The 23,725-nt window shown below is 35.5% G+C and overlaps 1 protein-coding gene across 4 annotated transcripts in view; it reads left to right on the forward strand.

Moving 5' to 3' along the window:
- The first annotated feature begins 8,506 nt into the window (after nucleotides 1–8,506).
- The window catches only part of LOC135643307 (uncharacterized), a 29,500-nt gene continuing 14,281 nt past the window's right edge, over nucleotides 8,507–23,725 (forward strand). For 2 of the 4 annotated variants that reach the window (XR_010498207.1, XM_065160107.1), the window contains exons 1-8: nucleotides 8,507–9,000; nucleotides 11,150–11,292; nucleotides 12,442–12,558; nucleotides 14,300–14,414; nucleotides 16,887–17,024; nucleotides 17,592–17,687; nucleotides 17,754–17,867; nucleotides 21,220–21,288. Coding sequence is in view for 3 of the 4 variants with exons in the window: in XM_065160107.1 (XP_065016179.1) it covers nucleotides 8,578–9,000; nucleotides 11,150–11,292; nucleotides 12,442–12,558; nucleotides 14,300–14,414; nucleotides 16,887–17,024; nucleotides 17,592–17,687; nucleotides 17,754–17,867; nucleotides 21,220–21,288 (1,215 nt within the window). In the remaining variant the exon portion in view is untranslated. The remainder of the gene's footprint in view (nucleotides 9,001–11,149; nucleotides 11,293–12,441; nucleotides 12,559–14,299; nucleotides 14,415–16,886; nucleotides 17,025–17,591; nucleotides 17,688–17,753; nucleotides 17,868–21,219; nucleotides 21,289–23,725) is intronic. The other 2 variants (XM_065160105.1, XM_065160106.1) reach the window with 2 other exon arrangements.

Consider the following 23,725-nt stretch of genomic DNA (forward strand, 5'->3'; position numbering starts at 1 on the left):
GATTAAAAAAAAATCATAAGTTATAATCAAAAGAAAAATCATCATTCATTTTCAATTTGTCAAATCAACATTATTTGGGTATGCATTATACCAAAACATGGTTTTAAGTCTTCAACATATAACATGCATAATTTCAAACCATTATCAAGGTCATAGTTTATTTACGTAAATCTCTTCTTTAGTAATTGGTATGAAGAAATCATCAAAGATAGAAAATATTTTAATTCTCATAGAAGATAGCTCAAGTAGAGAAATCAAAGAAAGTTAATGATTCGATTGAAAAATTCAAATTCAAATCATCAAAAGCACTTTTCAAAAAATTCAATGAAAGCAACATAAATAGATTCACACAAGAACTTGATTAATGCATAATGTCTCAATTAAAAAAAGTTATAATTTCAAAAAATTCATGATTCATCTACAAAATTCTCCTCTTTAGTAAATGACAAGAAGAAGCAAAGGAGATCAAATGCAAGATCTTGATTTACAAAAAAATCTCAAGTATCAAATATTGAGAAATCAAGATTATGAATTAGATTATTTTCCTCTTCAGTAAATGACAAAGAGAAACATAAAAGATGAGATCATGATTCATAAAAGATTTCATGTTATAAGTCTTGAGAAATTATGATTTCGATAAAACTCATTCAAAGTCATCAAATCATTTTCATAGTCCACGAGATTCACAAAAGCATAATATATATATATTCATTAATCTTTTATCGAAAAATCAATAAGATAGAGATGGAAAATGTATTCCTTTTTTATGTATTTCATTTGAAGTTGTTTGTTTCATACAAGCATGTCTTTGTTTTTTATGCCAAATAAAAACATGCATCAATATTTAGAATCGAAAAATGAATTTCATCATAAAAACCATCAAGTCCAAAAAAGTATAACATATTAAACATAAGGCTTCTTCAAACAAGATATTTGATTTATCATTTTAATTCCAATGATAACATATTTTTCTTTTTATGTGTTTCGTTTTATGTGATTGATTTCATATAAGTATGCTTAAATTTTTCATATGAAAACCATCCATCATGTTTAAAACAGAAAAGCAATAGAAAATCATCGTGCATAATTAAATCATTAAATTATCAAATATGATTTCATTAAACATAAAGTATTTAATTTTAACATTTTGTTCCTTTATCATAAAACATACAATTATCATGATAAATATAAATATATATATATATATATATATATATATATATATATATAACTAATCATTAAAAGCACTAAATAATTTCATGGTAAGGAAAAAGATATTCGATTGAGTCGCTTACCTTATTGACGAAAACCATCAAAGCATAGTTCGCCACCTTGCCCTCGTTGGTTTGCTACTCGTCTTCGGATGAGCTCGTTTCATCCCAAGCCACATTGAATGTTTTCTTCTTCTTTTTAGTTTCTTCTTTTTAGGTTGATTTTTGTTCTTTGATTCTTGTTTTAAGAGCTTTTTTAGCTTTATTGTGAGAAGTTCAAGTTTATCATCACTTGAGCTTTCGGTCGAGTGAGTGGTCTTCTTTTGTTCTAAGTGCAAAATTCTTCTTATTCTTTGGAAGGTTGTTATCAAGTTTATCATATTTAACATATGTCATAAAACTCATTTCATAGGTCATTAAAGACCCGATAAATTTTTCAAGAGCAAGGTTGTTTAGGTCTTTAGCCTCTTATATTACCGTTACTTTTGAATCTCAATTTTTAGAAAGATATCATAAAATTTTGTTCATAAGTTTAAGGTTCAAAAAATATTTACCAAGAGCTTTTAGACTATTAACGACATCCATAAAATGAGTGTACATGTCTCCAATAGTCTCGCTTGGTTCTATTCGAAATAACTTAAAATCATGCATCAAAATATTAACTTTAGAATCTCTAAGTGCTAAATATCGAAAGCCATTTCATAAGTAGAAACTCAATTGAATTCATTTTTGTCTAAGGCGCAAAATAGAGCGTTCATAGCTCTAGCATTCAAAGAAAAAGTTTTCTTCTCCAAATCATTCCTATTGTTCATATTGGAAGAGAAGACTTTTGAAATTTATTTTCGATAATATTCCATAAATCGAGATTCAACGAAAGTAAGAAAACTCTTATCCAAGTTTTTTAGTAAGTGTAGTCTATCCTATTGAACATAGGAGGACAAATGTGAGAGTGACCCTCTTGAAAGCCGAAAAGAGTCATTTCTCTTAGGTGTTAAACTAAATAAGAAATAATGAGGCTCTAATACCAACTTTTAGGAACGAGTCAATACTAAGGGGAGGGGGGGGAGGGGTGAATTAGTGTAGTGGATAAAAACATCATCAGTTCAAAAATCTTTTGTTCATTGAAACTGATTTCAGAAAGATGTTAACTTGAAATATGTTCGAAAGGGTATGCAGCAAAAGTAATGAGGAAGTAAAGTGGTTTGCAATAAAGATAAATAGCAAAACAGAAATGTAAACTATTTTATAGTGGTTCGATCGTCGTGACCTATATCCACTCCACCGATTCGTCTTCCGTTGAGGCCACCAGCATCCACTAATGATCTTCCTGTTGGGAAATCATAGGGGGCGACATCATATGCGCAGCGGGAGAACAAGAAAACAAAAATCCCCGATTCCCAAAAAGATGTTCATCGTCGTGCGAAGATTGGTGCGCAAAATCCGCAAAAACACAAAACTGCGTATAGAGATTGTGTTACCTAGGGAGATCGTATATCCCTGTTTCCTTGCAGATCCTTAGGAGAGGGTGAAGGAGGTCAAGCGTCCTCCTCTCTAGCGGTGATCCACACAGCAGGGTTGCGACGACGCTCCTCAAAACTCCAGGCCTACTCTGAGGTGGAGAGGGAGAGGAGAATAGGAAGGGCAAGCAAAGACTCTAGCCTATGAGGCTGTGAATCCCTCCTATTTATAGAGATCCCGTGTCAAAACCCTAATGGGTCCTTTCCCTAGTGGGTATTGGATCTGCATCCAATAAGACAAGGGCTCCGTCGGATATCTCATATCCGAACCTCTACTCATCGCAATGCCTACCATATGTGTGTGACCCTCTAGGCCCAATATCGAGCTGGCCGTGAGTCATACCTGTCAGAACTCCTTCTAACTCAGTGAATTATTATCTCTGTAATAATTCACTTGACTCATCGACTACGGAAGTACTAGGCCACTACGCCGTAGTCCCCAGACGATACAGGGGAATCCAATCCATTGGACCTGTCTGTCCTCAGTTACCATATACCTATAGTCCCTCATCCATCTAATATCCCAGAGACCGTATATCGAGCATGGTGCTGTCAGACCCATACGGTTTCTACTCGAGTCTCGCTCTAATCGGATTCTCCCGGAGAACTCTTTCTCTCTCAACCCGAATGACCCTGGCCAGGGATTTGTCTGAGCAAGAACACATGGGATATTCCTCTCATGATACCGAGAGTGGATGATCCTCTATCGACACTCAATAGCCCTCGTAAGGTCGACTACCACTCCCAATAACCAGCTGTACTAGATCTGGGAACAGCCAAACCTATAAGTCTGGTATCAAAGAGTGGAGCACTCATACAGGACATCCTTGGTGTCTCAAGTCTAAGAACCAGATACACCACTAGGACTACGGAATCGTTGTCTGACAATAAGGCATCATCAACCATCCAGCATTCCGTAAGCGGATCAATCAGTGAACTCATTCTCCAATGAGCACCTGTACTGTATCCCTAGTGTCCCTACACGAGCAGCTATGAGACCAGCTGCATCCATCATATGGACGGGTATACAGCACACCAGTCTATCCGGTTATCACGATGTCCCTCTCGAGTAACCTATGACCGGGATTATTTAGGATATGTGTTTAAAGGTGAATCGATCTCATTATCGTGATCTCATCACGATCCGATTCCCATTGCACAAATCCAAGGACATCACAATATATATGCATTTATGCAATAGTTATAAAGTGATATACGCCAAAATATAATAAGCAAAACGATTCTGTATCAAGTCACACGTGCCATCACTCACGTGATTGGCTTGCTGGGCACCTATGACTAGCACTTCCTTCAATAAGCAAAGACCAACCACCTATTTACAACTCTATTTTCCTTTTGCAAGCTCAGGAGAGAGCCTTTACACCCCTATTTACTCCTCTCTTAAACTACACTAACACTTATAGCTTTTGAGAGAAGTTCTCATAAGATTACATCGTTTTTCTACTTTTTTGCTCTCAATTCTTATGTTTGTTAACCGGGGATGAGAGAGATATTTATAGACCTCAAGTAGATTCAAACTTGGAGCCTAAAAGAGTCTCATCCCGGGTTTTTCAGGTCCTGATGGTATCACCATCTATAGCACTGACATTAGACCGTACCACCGCCCAGTCTGACGGTACCATTACCTAGAAGACTCTTTGGGTGGTACCACTACCTAGACTGGTGGTACCACCGCCTGACACTGCCACCGGGTGGTACCACCGCCTGACATAGTCTCAAAGATTGTGCTATGACGGTGTCACTTGTTGGGTTACTATTTGGGCATTTCACTTGGCCCAACACAACCCAAACTTGGGCTCAATTGACCCCTAATTGAGTTGGCCCAATTTCAACATAATTATATAATAACTATAAATTTTAAGACATTTACTAAGCTAAATAAGTTCGTAAGTCTATGTTTCTTCTAGCGAGCTTTCGATGATCTTCCGGCGAACTTATGACGATTTCTTGGCAATGTTCCGGTGGACTTCCGGCAAGCTCCTGGACTTCACAACGATCTTCTTGGTGAGTTCCAATGAGTTTCTTTGGCAAGCTTCTGGACTTCTCGGTCAATTCCGATAGACCTTTTGATGAACGTCCAAACATCTAACGAACTCTCGAACTCCCAATGAAATCTCATTCTTAACTCCGGGACTTCATTTTGCTTTATGCCTTGATCGCAATCATAGTTAATCCTACACACTTAAAACATACTTTGATCTAGACAATTATTATAAAGCTTGAATCAACTATTGTCCAGCATGTCATTGGTTTATCAACACTTTGTCCAATTCTTTGATGCATCATTCTCTCTTACGGCCTATTGCTCAATTGGCCAGCTGATCTCCGCAACTCTGATTTCCTTAGCATAATTTTTACTCTTGTTGGCCCGATGCCTGAACTCATGGCCCGAAGCCTTCTATCGATATGTCGACCGATCCTTCGGCTCGACGTCCAAACTTCTGAGATGTTTTTCTCTGGCACAATATGATTTTTCTTGCTTTAATTGTCTCTCCCTAATCGAAGCTTCTTGTGTTACTCAAAACGCAGATTAAATTATAAACACTCTTAATTGGTTTCATCATCAAAATCCAAGATTCAACAAATGTATATTATGATATCCTTGGATCTATGCAATGAGAATTAGATCATGATAAGATCATAATAATGAGACTAATTCACCTTTAAACATATATCCTAAATTATCCCAATCATAGGTTACTCGAGAAGGACATTGAAATAACCAGCTAGACCGATGCGCTGTATACTTGTCCATATGATGGAGGTGATTAATCTTATAGTCGCTCATGTAGGGATACTAAAGGTATAGTGAATGTGCTCATTAGAGAACGAGTTCACTGATTGATCCGCTTATGAAATATTGGATGATTAATGATACTTGACGTTAGACAACGATTCTGTAGTCTTAGTTATATGTTTGGTCCATTCTTTAATGTCGGACTTACATTTTTGAAAGTTTTATATATGGTTCAACCAGTTCTCGGGAATGACTGCTAACCTTACAAAGATAATTGAGTGTCAATAGAGGATCATTCACTCTCGATATCGCGAGAGGAATATTTCATATGTGCTCGCTCAGACAAAATCCCTACCCAAGGTCGTTCGGATTAAGAGAGAAGAAGTTCTCTAAGAGAATCCAATTGGAGCAAAACTCAGATAGGATTCCGTATGAGCCTGACATTACTATGTCTAATATACAGTCTTTGAGATATTAGATGGATGAGGGACTATAGATACATGGTAACTATAGATAGATAGGTCTGATGGATTAGATCCCATTGTACCATTTGAAGACTATGACGTAATGGCCTAGTACGTCCATAGTTGATGAGTCGAGTAAATTATTTTGGATATAATAATTCATTATATCAAAAGGAGTTATGATAGGATCAACTCACGGCCAGCTCGGTATCGGGCCTCGAGGGTTATACACATATGGTGGATGTTGTGACGAGTAGAAGTGCAAATATGAGATATTCACACAACCCTAGTTTGGATCATATGGATAAGATCCAATAAGGATAGGATCCATTAAGGGTTAAGTTGCTAGCACCTCTATAAATAAGAGAAACCTTATGGTTCATAGGTTAGAACTTTTAGTGGTCACTCCTCTTATCTCTTCAACCTCCTCTCCTCCTCCTTGACTTTGGATAGCCTTACAATGCGTGTGGAGAGAGAGATCCCACAAAGATACGAGGAGCGTCGTCACTACGTTCGCTGTGTGGATCACCGCTAGAGAGGAGTACGTGAGTTCTTCATCCATTCCATCAGATTTGAAAATTTCGGGGATATATGATCTCCCCAAGTAACATTACTAACATGATATGTGTAGTTTTTCGATTTTGTAATTTTCTTGTGTATCAATTGTCGCACAACGACCAAATACTTAACTTAAAAAAATCTGATTTTGATTTTGTTTTTCACGATGTTGACCCATGATTTCCCAACATTTTGTGGGTTAATCTTTATCCGTAAAAACCTAAATAGTATTTTAAAAACACATTATAGTATTTAAAATATTATATAATATTTTTAAATACTATATAGTGTTTTATTTTAAAATACTATATAGTGTTTTTAAATCAAAGACACCATATGATGTAAAATAAATATATTATATAGTATTTTATGAATAAAAATAACCCATAATATATTGTAAACAGTTGACGTGAAAATTTTTTGAATTTGGATGAGAAAACATTATGAATAGCTTTTGGGAGGTATTTTTAAAATTTTAGAAATAGGTGGTGGTCTAAAAATTTTGAAAAGGGATACTATCCGAGAAAAACCCCAAAAAAATATTTTTACATGGACAATCGCCCAAGAATATTTGGATCCCTTAAATTTATTGTTTTCTCATGTTAAAATTATTATTTAATTATTAAAAATCTGTAGATAATATTTTTATTAAAAAATAAACATTATAGTTAAAGTTTATTATTAAAAATTACGTGTTGTTCAATATTTATTGATCTCAACAAGTAAGATATTAAAGCATATTAGTGCATTGGCAAAGCTTTATTAATGTTATTTAGTTATTTGTCTTCAATAAATATTTTTAATTTGTAATTTATTTTATTTCTTGCAGCTATTGTAATATCCTCACATAATTTCTTTCTGCACCAAAAATTTTCAAAATCTAGTAAAACAAAACAAATTTATGAGGTATTTACTAATAATGTCCAGATATCTTCTGTAATTGCCAATGTCATGATCACTGACGCATCTACGTAGATGACATATTTTGATAAGTTATACACTTAATATAACAGAACTATTAAGTATCAGTAACAAGAAAAACACAAGTACTAAACTGACCCAAACTTTTAATATGGTGAATACTCTTCAGCAATCAGGGCTCAATACATAGATCCTAATTAGTCAACAAAGATCAAAACTTGGTATAATCTATCACGTCAATATAAATCATACCGAAAAAAATCACCCAACTAAAATATTATTTGGAGTATATCTTTAGATATGGAACGTCTTCTTTAACTCTTTGAGACGCTGACGTACCTTCGAGCTCATATAAACTTGAGCAAGAAGTCTTGTCATATTAAGTTTCCCATAAAGTATTATAGATCAAAATTACTTGGATTACTATTTCAATTCGCGAGAGGCTTACCTCAAGCCAAATCATTCGAGGAGCTAACTCGACATTTTTATGCTCGACTCCTATCAAGGGGCAACGGTCGAGATTCCAAGTTACACTGATGGTTGCTTGAGACGATAAGATTGTGAAAAGAAGGGCATGCCAGATGAATTTTGAAAAATCAAATTGATAGCCAAATTTGACAGACATATTTATATAGAGTATGTTATATTTGTAGGAATATTTTGGAGGAAAAAATAAAGTGGAAGAATTTGTTAAATACAAAAGTGGCAACAATATTCATTCATTTTATTAATCCTTGTGAAAAATCAGATAGACATATATGCGGAGCAAATATTTTCATATTCATTTTTATAAATTAAAAATTATAACATATGTATGCCTGCAAATCTAAAACTATTTGCGGGCTTACTATTTCTTAACAATTAACGCAAACTGTAATTGATATTAATACTCTTTAGAATATATAAAGGGTATATTAAGCATTATATATATATATATATATATATATATATATATATATATTCTTAAGTATCATAGTATTTACTTTAATTCTTTATATAGATGTCAAGGAAAGGAGTGTGCAAGGGATATTTATGATGCAGAACATTATGTTTTTTGTATATATCTTCGTCATCGGTCTTATCCTTTGTACACAAATCCACACCCACACCCACACCCACACACACCGCGTCGGAGAAGAGCTTCTGCCATGAGCGTCTGCTTCTTCTCCACCATCCCTCACCGGGTCACCTCCACCACCGCGGCCTCATCTTTTTCCCGACCGCTTCACTGCCAAACCTACCCTTCCTTCCACCACTGTGGCTTCGGCCACCATTTCCGATACCACGTACCTCCCATAAAGTTCTTATCGACCCCATGGATGAGCCGAGCCCGCCTAATCGGAGTCCTCAAGGAATCCAGCGAGGTGGAGACTGATGATCGCCAGAGAGCTCCAGCATCAGATCAAGAAGAACTGGAAGAAGCCGCCGATGGGGTCGTTGCCAACGGCGTCGTGGCGGAGACGAGCAAGGAAGGGTCGGATTTGGTTCGAAAGGTTCCCGTCAGGAGCAAGAGAAAGATTGATGAGGAGGAGGACGGGTACGATAGGTACACCCTGCGTAACGGGAGGGAGGTGTGTATTCAATCCTCCTTTTACTTGTTGTTCTCGTTGGTGTTTGAATTCCGAAGAATTTGTTTGATCTTATGATACATTGGGAGAGCGTAAGTCTTACTGATTATCAAAGAAATCATTTGGGCTGTTCTATTAATTCACATAGTGCTTGCGACGCCCCTTATCTGTGTAGTTCAATACTCGGTCATGCACATCACAGTACCTTGTTCCTGTATTTGTTCATCTCCCATTTGTTCCTTTTTAGTTGGGTTATTTATCACCCGATGCAACTGAGATGCCCAAGAAATCCTATTACTAGGTCGTTTTCAGGATTTGACTTTAGGTCGTGCACATTCAAATGTAAAATCCACAGAAAATTTATATGTATACAAATGACTGGTTTCTTCATTTTTCTGCGAGGAAAGACTTCTAGTCTCTAAACTGATACGCTTGATATTGTTTATAAAGTGAATTAACAAAATGGAGAAGTTAGAATGGAATTTAGGCTTCGAGAGTTACATATTTGGGCAACATATAATTAGAATTTGAAGTTCACATCTCAAATAAGCATACCTCCACCTGTCGGACTAGAATCAATGGGTCGATATCTTTCAAACTTATGAGTTCTTCAAAATTTTAATTTATATGTTGCAAAGTTTGTAAAAGGCTGTAATTAATACCAATGATGGCCGTGCCATCCTAAATGGTATGAAATGGCAGTACGGACCAGTCCGGGCGTGGACCGATATGCAGACCGACCCGTTTCGAGTGGTCCATCCCATTCTATTGACATAATAAGTGAACCGTTGGTGTCTCTGCATCTTGTTGAAGGATTTACCTGGAAGAAAAGACTAATGGAAAATCATTTTTCATGTTTTCTGGAGCCAACCTGTGGATTTACTTGTAGGAGTGTGGATGCTGTTTGCATGATACACAGCATTTTTGTTTTCTGTTATATGTTTCCTTTAGAATTCACAGGAGCTTGCAAGCAGCATTTCTTTGTTGCTTACATTACAGCAAGTATCTATTATAGTCATAACAACCATGTTTGAGCATTTGGTAATTTAGAATATTGATGAGTTCTAAAGATTTATTGATACATTTAATTGTTTCTTGCATTGCATATTTAGGCTTCCGGGTGAAACAAATGGATATACATGTGGTAATTAGAATGTTTATGAATTCTGAATATTTAATAAGACATTTTATTTTTTCTTGCATTACACATTTCGGCTCACCAGTGAAATGAATGGAACTGATAAATCCACAGAAAGGAGTACTATCATGAGTGGATCATTCACTAATGAATTAACTTCAACAATAAACATGCATATCATTAAGCTACAGGAGGAAGCCGAAACTAAGGTTCTAGTATTTATACATATTTATAACTTGATGGTTTTCTACTTGTCATCTAATCTCATTCTTTTTTAGTCTTCCCTGATTTGAAAATTTTGTACATGGCTTTAATAATTGTTGTCTCTGTGTTGAGGTAGCATGTGTATTCTGATGCTTAGTAGAAATTGTGCTTGTGCTATGCAAAGCATCCATTTTATCTCAAGGAAGAATATACAAGAAAAATATGAGATGTCCTTGGTTATTCAGCACTATAGGCCTGAATGAATGTCATGCTGTTCATACTGTTAGGCCTATGGTTGCGATTTTTTGGAGGAGCTTTATGAAAATGAGAATATATATGTGCACTCATATATGTTTGTTTATATATTTAAGACAAACACAGTGGTCAGTGTAGAGCAAAAATATGAACCCACAGGAGTGAAGTGGCGGACACTTTCCATAAGAAAGTGCATTTTTTTCTTTTTGGAATAAAATGAATAACAAGACAGAACAGACTCCATAACATGGTTCTAGCTCTGTCAGCTGGAAGTTGGCTTCTTGTCAAAAAAACATCAAGAACTTAACACTGAATTAAGTCTTGCTATGTAAATGAAATAGCTAGTCAGGACCAGTTGACTAGGGCTGGGTCATGATGTTTATCTGGTGTACCTAATTAAGTTTGTTTGGCATGATTGCTACTTATTGTAATATAAATTATAAACCCTCCTATCAGGAGCATCTGATAAAGTTTCTTGCCTAATTGCAGTCTGATATTTAACTTTCTTATTTTTTGTTATTTTAAATCTGAGAAATTATCATCTTAAGATTGTAGGTGTTTCAAGAAAAAGCGTACCTTGTTGGAGTTGAATGTAAAGGTAATGAAGATAACACATTCGGTATCGAGGAATCACTTCAAGAACTTGCACAATTAGCTGATACTGCTGGACTTTCAGTTGTTGGCTCTACTTATCAAAAGTAAGTTCCCTTCTCTAACCTTACATGAGAAAAAGGAAACTTAGCTGCAATTGTTTCTGTTTAAAATGTACAGCTAACTAGTTTCCTCACTTCTGATCCAGTCTCACACAATGTGTCATATATAGCTAATTGTACACCTTTGTGTATTTGTCTCCCTTTGAGATTCATAAAATGATTCTTGTATGTCTCCACAGCAACAGTTTGTGAAAACACGACTAGCCACAGCCATCTGCTTTCTAAAAACTTTGTTTTAAGGAATTTCTGAGTGGTTATTTCAAGCACTTTGATTCATGGTTACTTTCCATCTGGTCAATTTAATATTAGATTTTTTTGGTGTTCTTTAATTATTAACAATGCTTTGAACCTGGGGCTGAGTCAGGGAAATTAAAACAAAAAGGCAGAACCTTAAGAAGGTCTAAACGGATTATTAAATGTTAACTTTTTTGTGGTGTTAATGTTCTCTCTGGGTAATGATTTTCTATCATGTTCTAGAAGGATTAGTGGCCAGATGACACTTCCATTATTAACTTCTTCCCTTGTGTCTTCTACTTTTTCTTTAGTGCAGTTGCTAATGCATCCAAAATTCAAAGATCTCTGGATTCTCCTCCACTTTGGTCATTGCAAATTATTACTTTTTGTATGAATATTTTAAAGGGCCAGCTTTAACACCATGGTAAAGTTTCTACTTTGCTTTCTGGTGTAGAGTATTCGAGTAATAGCCTCTTTTACTTATAGGGCCAATGCTGCCTGCATGAAGTCTCCCCAGACACTGAGTTGGCAGGTGCCTCGTTTTGGCTGCCCTTTTTTTTGTGTTTCTGAATTGCAGCAAGAGACAGTACAGTGCTATTTAATCTTTTGTGCAGTGGCTGTCCTTTTTATGTATGGGTATCTCGAATCTGGCAATAGATATCATTCAACACTTTTTCTTTTTCTCTCTGTTTGTTATGATGTATAGTCTAATGCATTCTTCTGCTATTTGCCTCAGCTATATAAAACGATAAGATATGGTCTCTTGGTAAATGAACTTTCTTGGTTTTTAGCTCCTATGATGTATGCTGTCTAGTTTTGACTTTCAGTTGTATTGCTTTGGTACTTCTGCTGTAATACTTAAGATTTACTTATGCACACTGATCCCAAGCTTTTGGTTAGGCTTGCTAATCCAAATCCGAGGACATATATTGGCTCTGGCAAGGTTGCTGAAATCAAGAGTGCAATTCATGCCCTTGATGTTGAAACTGTAATTTTTGATGATGAGCTGTCAGCAGGGTAAGATTCTCATATATTTACTGTCGCAAGGAAAATATGCATTTTAATCAGTTTAAAGCACAAACACATATCCATAATTCTGAAAGTAAAAACATGTATTCTGTTTATGTCATTCCAATATGATTAAAAATGCAAGACTATTAAAAGCTTCTATGTTAATCTCCATCAACTGAGTTTGGTAGCACGTGAGTATATTTGCACAAAGGTACATGCATAGCTGAGTCATGACGACAGCTATATCTCATAAAATATTATTGTCTATGATCATTTAATAGGAAGCTAGTTGCTTAATTTCATGATCTTCCATTGTGTATGAAGAAAATTGCATTCTTGTCCCTTTGACTTTCTATGTGGTTTTAACTGCTGTTCTTTGATTTTTCACATACTTTCTAATAGGGAACTATATCTTGGATACCAACTACTCTCCGGTGATATCGCGATATGTTGGTATGGTGACGTACTATGACATGCCACCAATAAATATATAAAAGAGTTGATGTGCTGGTATGCTTTGGCCAGATATTGCATATTTGAAAACAATTGCACTAGTTTAATATGGTCAATTTGGTGAGCACACCATGGTACTGAAATTCATGCTTTGCAATTAACAAAACTTGACAGAAAGCAAGTTGAAAGTCATGAAGTAATTCTTCTAAATTAAAAAATAATGCTTGGTGGAAGTAAAATTGCTGAAGTTATGTATCTATTTGATGACAATTATCACCAAGTTATAATAAAATAAGTTTTCTTGATCCTGAGAAAAGGATAATAGACAATTTTAGGATTAAAAATTGATAAAAGTAAGAAAAAAATTATAAGAAAATGTAAACATAATTAAAACATATAAACAATTGACTGATTTGGAATTAAAACAAAACTATTATAAATAACAGAAAAATTGAAAAGTGAATAATTATATTTAGTAAGAAAAGTTGAATAAGAACTACTTAAATTATTAAAAATTTAGAGAAGAGTTACAAATTTGTGAAAATTGAATTTCTATAGTTTTTTCATAAGAAAATTTCATAGGTTTGCTGAAAATGTCACTATGCCTCAGTTTTGATGACATGCTTTGCAGAGTGGGAACAATTCAAATTCTTTATTGCAATTGATATTCTTAATTAAAATAAATATTATAATAGGTAAAGGGAATGCAGAATATGTGTCAAATGGGAAAATATGTTCTTTTCATGGCATTTAATTATTTTGGAATGTCCTCTTTAAGAAGTGCAAATAAATATATATTAAAGTTGTTTTGATGGTACAATTTTGTTTTTAATATTTTGCCACTAGTTAAATTTTATGAATGTAAATCGGTCTTGAAACTCACCATTTTAGAGGAAGAGAAACTTATAGGTATTAGAAACGATGTGCTAATTTTTTCTTTCAATCCAGTATATCTAAGTTAAAGGTTAATATAAAGACCAATGCTGTCTGATGCTATCTATTAACCTGGTTAAATTTTGTTCAGCATTAAAATTTGCTGATGACGTTTCTTTAATATAAAAGGGGCATTTGGACAAGTTTACAAGTATGACTGATTGTGTAGCGCATGACTAATATAAGAAATAAACACTCCAATGCAGATCTTCAAATAGCAGTTCTTCTTTGCCTTCTTTTGGTTCTTTTCTTTCTCATGTGTGCTTTTATTTCATATCATTCTGTAGACAAGAGTAGTTCCAATGCATTTATTGTTCATAGTAGCTTTAATCCTGGTAACATTTGGAATCTTTACTTCCAGACAGCTGCGCAATTTGGAGAAGGCCCTTGGTGGGGATGTTCGGGTATGTGATCGAACTGCTCTCATTCTTGATATCTTCAACCAAAGGGCTGCAACTCATGAAGCAGCTTTACAGGCAAGTATATCCACTCAGCATTTTGATTATGTTATTTTGGGTCCCATGGGAATCAAAATAATGTACTAAAAATCAAGGTATGCAATACTGTACCGTACCGATATTTCGAGGTTGGCTCGGTACGGTATGGTACCGTGTACCGAGCGGTACGACAGGGCATACCGAGTGATACACCTAATTTAGGTGTAAAACCCTCCGAAAATACATGAAAAAAGAAGAAGTTAGGATAGGGTTTTTAAGTTAGAAATAAATATTATAATTGCATAAGTTTAGCAAAATCAATGTAAATTAGGTAAGAATAGTATCACATATCTTTTTCGGACTTTGAAGAATATCTTGTGTAAGGTTCGTATTTCAGTCCATTACGAATTGTCCTTATATAAATATTGAAATATCTACAGAAAAATCATTTGAATTGTTAGATTATTTTGTTACAATATAAACTCTAAAATTCAAATGAATTAAATAATCACATATGTAGATATACCTGATTGTTGATTCTACCACTAAAATGAATGACGGGTCTTCACGGGTGATGGATCGGGGTCCTTGATCCTATACATCTGCATATCAATATGATATATTTGTTGGATCCAATCATGAAATTGATCCCATGACATAGTGTATTGATACACCGTTTGCTATTGATGCATCAATGTGGTGCTGATCGTCATGAATCATATTCGTCATAAATCGTTATTTTGTAGAGTTTAGGAGAGCACAAATGTGAGAAAAAAAGAGTTTGAGATAGTTTAAGAGAGTGTGAGAATGTAATGGAGTGAAATAGGGGAGAAGAAGGGTTTAAATACTATGAGAAAGGGCTCCAACGGTCAATTTGACTGTTGGAGCACTCTAGCACTGTTACAGTGCGAATCGACTGTTACCGAGCGGTAACGGTCGAAATCGACCGTTACCGAGTTGTGCCGGGCGGTAACGGTCAAAATTTCGACCGTTACCGCCCGATATTACCCCGTATCGTCCGATACGGGGCGCTTTTAAACGTTTCGCCTGGTAGCGGGCGGTCCGCGTACCGGTACGTATTGCCCATACTAGGCGGTACCATTCGAAATTGCATACCTTGCCAAAAATGCATTTATTAGTCATATTTACTGTGGAACATTTGTTCTCATGTTGCTCGTCTCATTTTGAGCCAGGAAACTAAAAGTATATATCTATGTGGATGCGGTCCTAGAGATTGCAATAGTTAGTTCTCATGTAGTTCTTCTAAAGCAAATAATCAATCAGAATAGAAGTTTTATTGAATAGAAGTTGCAAATTATCATAATAGCAGGAAAAAAAAAGGGGCATACTTAGTACACAAGACTCCCATTAATGTGGGGTCTGGAGAGGGTCAATATGCAGTCTTACCTTTAAATATTTAAAAAGACTATTTCTGTGACTCAAGCCCCGGTCTCTCATGTCACAAAGAAGTAACCTTACCATTGTACCAAGGTCCACCCTTATCACAATAGCAGGCAATGATATAGATAATTAAATTCCTTGGATATCAAGAGCAATTTTAAGTTTTTAACACCTCTTTGATTGTTAAAGCATATCTCTTCAATTTAAGTCCTCAATAGTCTTGGAAATTTTGGTTTATCCTTTTTTCTTATAAAATGCTATATTTTGAAGCTTCTCCTCCAATTCTTAGTTTTAATTTTGGTTTAGTGAAGCTATTATGCTTGGGTCTTAATAGCTTGTGATATGCTAAACTCTTCCAAACCTCAATGAGAATTGAATCAAGTGCTACACTTTTATGATTAGGTTGTGGAAACTAGTTAAGATATGGATTAGAAAAATCGAGAAGAAGTTATAAAACAATGGGATTGTTGGACATTGACTCAACAAACATATATGTATTTATTGTAAGGTAATTATTCCCAGCAGCTGGACATATCTTTTTGGTGAAATGACTTGTTCATGAACCTAAAACTGAAGTATCCTAATTGTCTTTTTTCCTTCACATTTATAATTCAAATATCTTCGGTCTTCTATCTTTGGTGTGTGTACGAACAATCCTAAAACAATTACATACACAAAAATCGAATCTCAGATCCTGGATCCATATTGGTCCAGTGGAGTGGCATGGGTCCGGTACATACATGCGTATCGACACATGAACATGGAACAAAAAACCTAGGGTAATATTGTAAAACCCATGTCAACATGAACAAGAATTCCCTATGATTGTGTAGAGATTAGACCCCAATTAATTAAAGGGTAAAAAAATTGCAAGGATTTTAGAAAATGTGTTTTTATTGATGTCCATTTTGCACAGAGGTTGGAAGCTAACTCTTCCTTTCCTTTGTTATTTCCACTTTTCCTGTGCTATGAGTGATCTGTTAAGGATTGCTGACATTAGTCTCAAATCTGTTGTTCCACATGCCTTCTATATATCTTGTAATCTTGAGCCAACCTTTGTAATGTTTGGGCTTCTTTATCATACTTAAGGGATAAAAATCTTATTTTTAGGTTGCTTTAGCGCAAATGGAGTACCAGCTTCCCAGGTTGACAAAAATGTGGACTCATCTTGAACGTCAGGCAGGTGGCAAGGTTAAGGGAATGGGAGAGAAACAAATTGAAGTGGACAAGCGTATCTTGCGTACTCAGGTCAGCTTTTGAGTTTCCTCACCTACATTTTTTTCCTTGTTGCAGAGAGTACTATAAATGTGGTTCAAGCAAGTTATATTGATGGAAGCAGTGCTGCATATAGGATTCTATAAGGTGAATGTGATGGCTTGAAGGGGCTTACAAGGCCATGCAAATATTGTTTTTTAGAATTTCCTGTGCCTTTTATTAGTGGCATGCAAATATTGACTGTCCTTCCTTCCCCCACAAAATCATTGCTATAGATAAAAACACCAATGGAACCTTTTTTTTCTTTTTTCACTTTTAAAGCCCCCTCATTTGTCTAAGTTGACAATATCATACCTATTTTCCATATCTACAAACATTATTTTTAGATTTCTACTAAGGTCTTCCCATTTTTAAGTAATTTTTTTTTCTTGTTATGAACACAAATATTTAGGTCCTATTGTGTCCTCTTTTTTGTTATTATAACTTCTTTTGCTTGGTTAGGACCAAATGTTGTGGTAGAGCAATGCATCCTACTATACTGTAGATTGATGTTAATTTTACACTTTACTAATTCATTTGTGTAAAGATTTATCAATGCAGATTAGTGCTTTGAGAAAAGAGTTAGAGTCTGTTCGGCAACATCGGAAGCAATATCGTAATCGTCGCCTATCAGTACCTGTTCCTGTTGTGTCCCTGGTAAGAACCTATGATTACTGGTGATGCTAAACTTTCTGTAGAAGTAAATTGAAGAAAAGTATTTAGGTTGGTTACACAAATGCTGGGAAAAGTACACTCTTGAATCGCCTGACCGGAGCTGATGTTCTTGCTGAGGATCAGCTTTTTGCTACACTAGATCCAACTACCAGAAGGGTCCAGGTAACATTTTGCAATTTAAGTGGTTAGTTCAAACTTCAAACTATGCTTCTCTAATTGAGTGAAGCTGCAGTTTGCTAGAGTTGAGGAAAACTGAACAAATGTTTACTACTTGAAGCATCTTAAGCAAAAAAAAAAAAAAAAGAGGTGTTTTTTGTAGTCATTGCAGGATTCTCTATAGAACATGTCATCTACCTGTCCAGGTCCACTCTTCAAAACAGAAAATAATGAAATTAATTGAAATAACACTTTCATAATTTCATTTAGATAAGATCCATATTACAAGGTAAATTGCATACTTGTTTTTTCCTTGCATGTCTTGCCTACACCTCGGTTAAAAATATCTTGTTTAATGCTGTTAAATCTTACTTAGGATTTGATACCTACTTCTTTGTGACTCTGCTACATAGACAAATATGGGGGGCATTTCATTAGTTCTTTTCACCATGTATGTTCTGATGTCTTCTGTCTTGCTACCCTCATCTTTGCATCCACCACCTTAACTTCAGTAATCTAACAACTTCTGTGCTTTATTCTCTGCCACCCACCTCCCTGCCACTTCACCACAGGGCATGTTTATCAACTCCCCAGACCACCACCTTTCATTTGCACCTTTGCCATTAAAGATTTACACAAAAACAGTCTAATACTTTCTCATGCTATATAGTACAACAACGATAACAAGCTGTGATGTCCCAACTGTTTGGGGCTGGCTATATGGATCTTGGCTATGTTATATAGTCACACCACAAAATTGAAATGAGAAAAAGAAAGAAAATGTGTCACAAAAGGGAAGGTTTGTCCCAAGGATTATAATTTCGAATAATACCGCCCGTACCGGGCGGTATGTACCAGTCCGTCAGCAGGCCGGTACACGGACCGTTCACTACTGAGCGGTATATATATATATATATATATATAAAATATAAATACGAGGCGATGTCACCTCTTTCTCCCTGTGGGAAAAGGCGACGTCACGTTGCCGAAAAATTCTTTTTTATTTTTATTTATAATATATATATATATATATATATATATATAAAAGAAATTTTTTTACTTATATATATATATTTATATATACCGAACGGTATATCGCTCGGTATACAGTACCGTACCATACCGAGCGAATGTCGAAACTCCGGTACGATACGATATTTCAATCCTTGGTTTGACCACTTTTCTAAGATGCAAAATCACAGATCATGGAGCTAGAACTTCCTGCATTTCTCAAATATTAAAGAAGTGAAAGAAAAGGGATTCACATTAAGGGTAAGTTGTCATTAGTGCATGAGATGAGTGGCTGATATGTGAAAATTTCATCAATGTACCTATGTGATACTTGTTCCCAAGAATACAATAACAAAATCTAAACTAGGGGAATTTGAGACTTTTGAGTAACTATGATTTGATATGATGTATTCTGTAAAAAAAATTCAAGATCTATTGCTTTCCGAAGCAGATAAGATCACCATGGAACTGAGAACCACGTGTATTTATTTGAGCTGTAAAAGTCATTTTATAGTCCAAGAAGAAATTTATGTTTTCCATGTCAGATGTTGACCCAAAGGTAGTACCTTAGATCCTGTATTTTGGGTTTACATTTTGTTGTCCGTATTATTAGAGGAATTGAGGTATGCCTAATTATATAATATAGTTCAAAGGATTTTCTGTTGCATAGGCTTTTAAATTTTGAAAAAAGATCAAATTTCTTCACTAAATAGTCCTAAATATAATGGGAGTGTCAGTTACAGCCACCGGTCTGATTGACCAGCTAACTGACTGTGCTCTGGCCCACTGTTTGGAATTTGTGTTGGGTAAATCCTTGTGATTTATGGGTTGATGAAAAATAGATTCTGGGATCTTTAGGATAATCGTCATTCTACTAAACTACAGGCGTTGATTGCCATGAACTAGGTATGTGATTAGGCCAGACCCACTGGGATATTTATTTGAATTTGTCAAGCCTATGGATCCTCTTGATCCATACCTAGCATTTTGGGTTAAGTGCATGTTGGTTATTGTCATCAGTTATCAAACTAGAATCTAGAGCTCATCAAGTTTTGTTAATAGATCCAAAATGAGTATCCATATTGGGTCAGATTTTGGTTTGGGTTTCAGGTTATAAGGTCCCGTTGACATCACATATTGAATCTCTTCTGACTTGGAAAATTTTCTTTGGCATACAAAAAATTTTGTCCAAGTTAGTGTTAGGAATCTATAGGGACAATTCAGGGTCTAATCCTGGTTTTTACCGATACTTACGAAAATACCATCAAAATAAAAAACCCACCTGTTCTTTATCTTATGCTTAATATAGATACTTATGCATGTAAATTACATTCCTGCATTCAGATCGCTTCATGCAAATGAAACCAAACTAAATACCCCCTGCTACATTTTTGTTTAGTTAAAACATTTAAATATGTAAAGAACATCCTGCAGTTCCTGATGGCTATGAACTTAATATCCACTTACTGTTTGAAATTTTGGGTCTTAAGTTTTAACCTTATCCAAATCGTTGATTGAGGCTATAGTATCAGTCATTTTTATTCTAAATCCCATACGTATTGGTACTTGGTTGCCACTTGAGGTGTAGGGTCTTGTCTTTTAGTGTCCCTATGTCCAAGTTCTGATCCTTATTTAATTGAGCGTTTACTAATTACTACATAAATCCAACTAATATAACAAGTTTATGTGGAGACATGAAATATATAGCTGTATATGTTATTTATTCTATCTAGCATGGTTCATCTTATCGGTTTGTACTAGTGTATTGACCAGCCATCGGTACGTCATGTACTAATATACTGACACATGGTACGATGAGACATATCGATAGACCGGTATCCATTGCTTGTACCGATCTCCTGTTGGATTGATATGTACCATCCACACTAAGCGGTATGCTACGGTACGGTGAACCTTGCTATCTAGTTTATTCTATATATTGAATGTCATGGATCTGATGATAAAAGTTTCAGCTACCATGAGGAGTCCTGTACCAAGCCATGCCGAAAAACTGTGCCACATTGATGCCAGATATTTTAGACTATGGTTAGGCCAACTTTTGACCTATTTCAGCGGCAGCGATTTTTTCTTTTATTCTCCCCAATTGTATTGTGCTCACAGCATATCAAAATTGCATGCCTTTGATATTAGAAATCTACCTCTCACCCTAGTCATGTATATGTTTAATTTCATTAGTTTATAATTCTTTTGCATAGGTTTCTTTACTGCTGCTAATATTGTACAATATTTGCTCTTTTGTTTCAGATGTTGGTAATTGAATGTAAATCAGTCTAGCATTTTCTTTTTTTATGGGAATTTCTAATGGTACATGTTTTGAAATGAACAGATGAAAAATGGAAGCGAGTTCCTCTTGACTGATACTGTGGGTTTCATTCAGAAATTACCTACAATGCTCGTATGTGATTCTATAACTTGTTCCCATTCATTCAACATTTAGTTTTGATATGGAGAGCCTATAAAGAGATGGTATTAATTTCATGTTGCTGCATGACCGCAGCCTAAATCCCATAAGATAAAAACAAAGCTGTAGCCTCGGCATCAAATACTAACTCGAGTCATTCTGGTCCAAGAAAATGTAGCTCAAGGATTTGGTGTCAATAACTCAATACTACTTTGAATTTACTTTAGATTTAATAAGTTTGGAGAAGTTTGATTGCCTTTAGGGGCTAGCTTAGTAACAACTACATAAATTAGTTTATGGCATCGAAGGTTTAGTCCTTGTTGTTTTTCTAACTTCTCCGCACATGACCTATTTGATATGTCTAACTGTGATATGAATTCATGGGATCCAAAAATGTTTAAAAAATAGGATTAATATAGGAAATATATGGCCTTGGAATCAGAAACTTAGTAATTGGTCAGGGTTGGTCAGGTTCTCATTGATGAGAGGGTAAATGACATGGAGGGAGAGGGAGGAAAAGTTTAAATAGAATTGACGTCCTTGGCCAATATGTAAGATCGAGGAGGGTAAGTTAAATTCGATAAGAGGAAAAGAAAAACGATTTTTTTATGAAAGAATATTTTTAAGGAGGCTTAATATGATCTTATCTTAGTTAGTGATTTAAAAGCGCTAGGTGCCAAGGTCCAAAAATGCCCGAGGCGCTAGGCGCTCGCTCGAGCGAAGCAAGGCGCTAAAATATAAAAATATATAATATAATTAATAAATATAATTATCTAAAATTTTAAATTAAAATATGCTATTAAATTAAGAAAATCTATTAACAATATTGAAAATTAGTAATTTCAAATAAACCTAACAATATTAACAGTATATAGTATACTGTTAACAAAAGGAGAAGAAGGAAGTGTAAGGGGGTGCTGAGCCTGCTGACTGAGAAAAGAGGAAGCAGCAGTGGCGAGCGGCGACAGCGGCAGCGACAGTGGCGAGCAGCGGGAGCAGGAGCGACGAGCAGCGGGAGGCACGAGCGGCGACAACTGCAGCGTTTGCGAGTAGCGATAGCGGCGAGCAACGACAGTAGGAGCAGGAGAAGGAGCGGGAGCAGGAGCGGCGAGCAGCGGGAGGCGCGAGCGGCGATAGCGGTAGCATTTGCGAGCAGCAGCGGCAGCATTTGCGAGCAGCGGGATCTAGATCGGGAGCGGCAGCGGCGAGGGTTAGGGTTCGGTTGTCACTTATAGCAGTTTTAGTTGGTTCGATTGAACCAACTAACCATCGGAGATCGAATTAGGATCGAACCAGACCTAAAATCCTGGTTTGGTCGCCTTGGTTAACCCAGGCGCTCGCCCGAAGCGCCCAGCGCCTGGGCTCGGGCGAGCGCCCAGGCGACGCCTATTTGAAGCGCGTCGCTTGGGAGATTAGCGAGGTGCTCGGGCCTCGCCTCGCCTCGCCTCGCCCGAGCGCCTTTTTAAATCGTTGATCTTAGTGATTTAAAAAGCATTAGGCGTCAAAAGGTGTCAAGGTCTAAAAACCCCTAACGCGCTAGGTGCTCGCCCAAGCGAAATGAGATGCTAAAATATAAAAATATATAATATAATTAATAAATATAATTATTTAAATAAAAATATGATATTAAATTAAGAAATTCTAAAGTACAAAGTCATAATGTCACATTAACAAAAAGTCTCAAAATTCAAAACAATAAAATTTTACATCAAAGCCATTCATCATAATCAACATTATCGTCATTTTCAAACAAATCATCTTCATTGAGTTCGTCCTCTTCCTCTTTTCTTTTTCATCAAAATATGTTTCATTCTCTATGTCTTTAACAATAGCAGGAGTCGAGTTTGATGCTGTTGTACTCATTTTTTTCTTCATCATCTGTCTTGTATATGTTTATAATTCTCCAACACTAGAAGCTCTTGCCACATTTCCCTATATTAATCTATCGTCTTCAAATATAAGCTCGTCTTCGGCATCTTGCAAGTTGGCACCCATTTCTCTTACTAACCACTCATTTGAATCATCAATATCTTATAATGAGATTGAATCAATTCTATTTCGTAAATCATGACCAGTTTTCAAAGCTTGATAATACTTTATGTAGACAAGATCGTGTAATCGTTGATGTTCCAACTGATTTCTTCTCTTTGAGTGAATCTATCTTTTCATATAATTTAAAAATATATTAATATATTTATCTAAATAAATAAATTAATTGAAAAAAAAATATTTAGTGATCCTTACATGCTCAAAGACACTCCAGTTTCGTTTATAACCCAAGTACTACATGTCAAATTAAGTATTTTGATAGCAAATTGTTGTAAGTTCGGGGTGGAATTTCCAAATAAACTCCACCATTTAGCTGCAAAATTTATGTTATTATTAGCAATAACATAGTAACATATTATAGTTAAAATTAATTATATCAAAT

The sequence above is a fragment of the Musa acuminata genome, chromosome BXJ3-7 (genome assembly GCF_036884655.1).
Source record: "Musa acuminata AAA Group cultivar baxijiao chromosome BXJ3-7, Cavendish_Baxijiao_AAA, whole genome shotgun sequence".
NCBI classification, from domain to species: domain Eukaryota; kingdom Viridiplantae; phylum Streptophyta; class Magnoliopsida; order Zingiberales; family Musaceae; genus Musa; species Musa acuminata.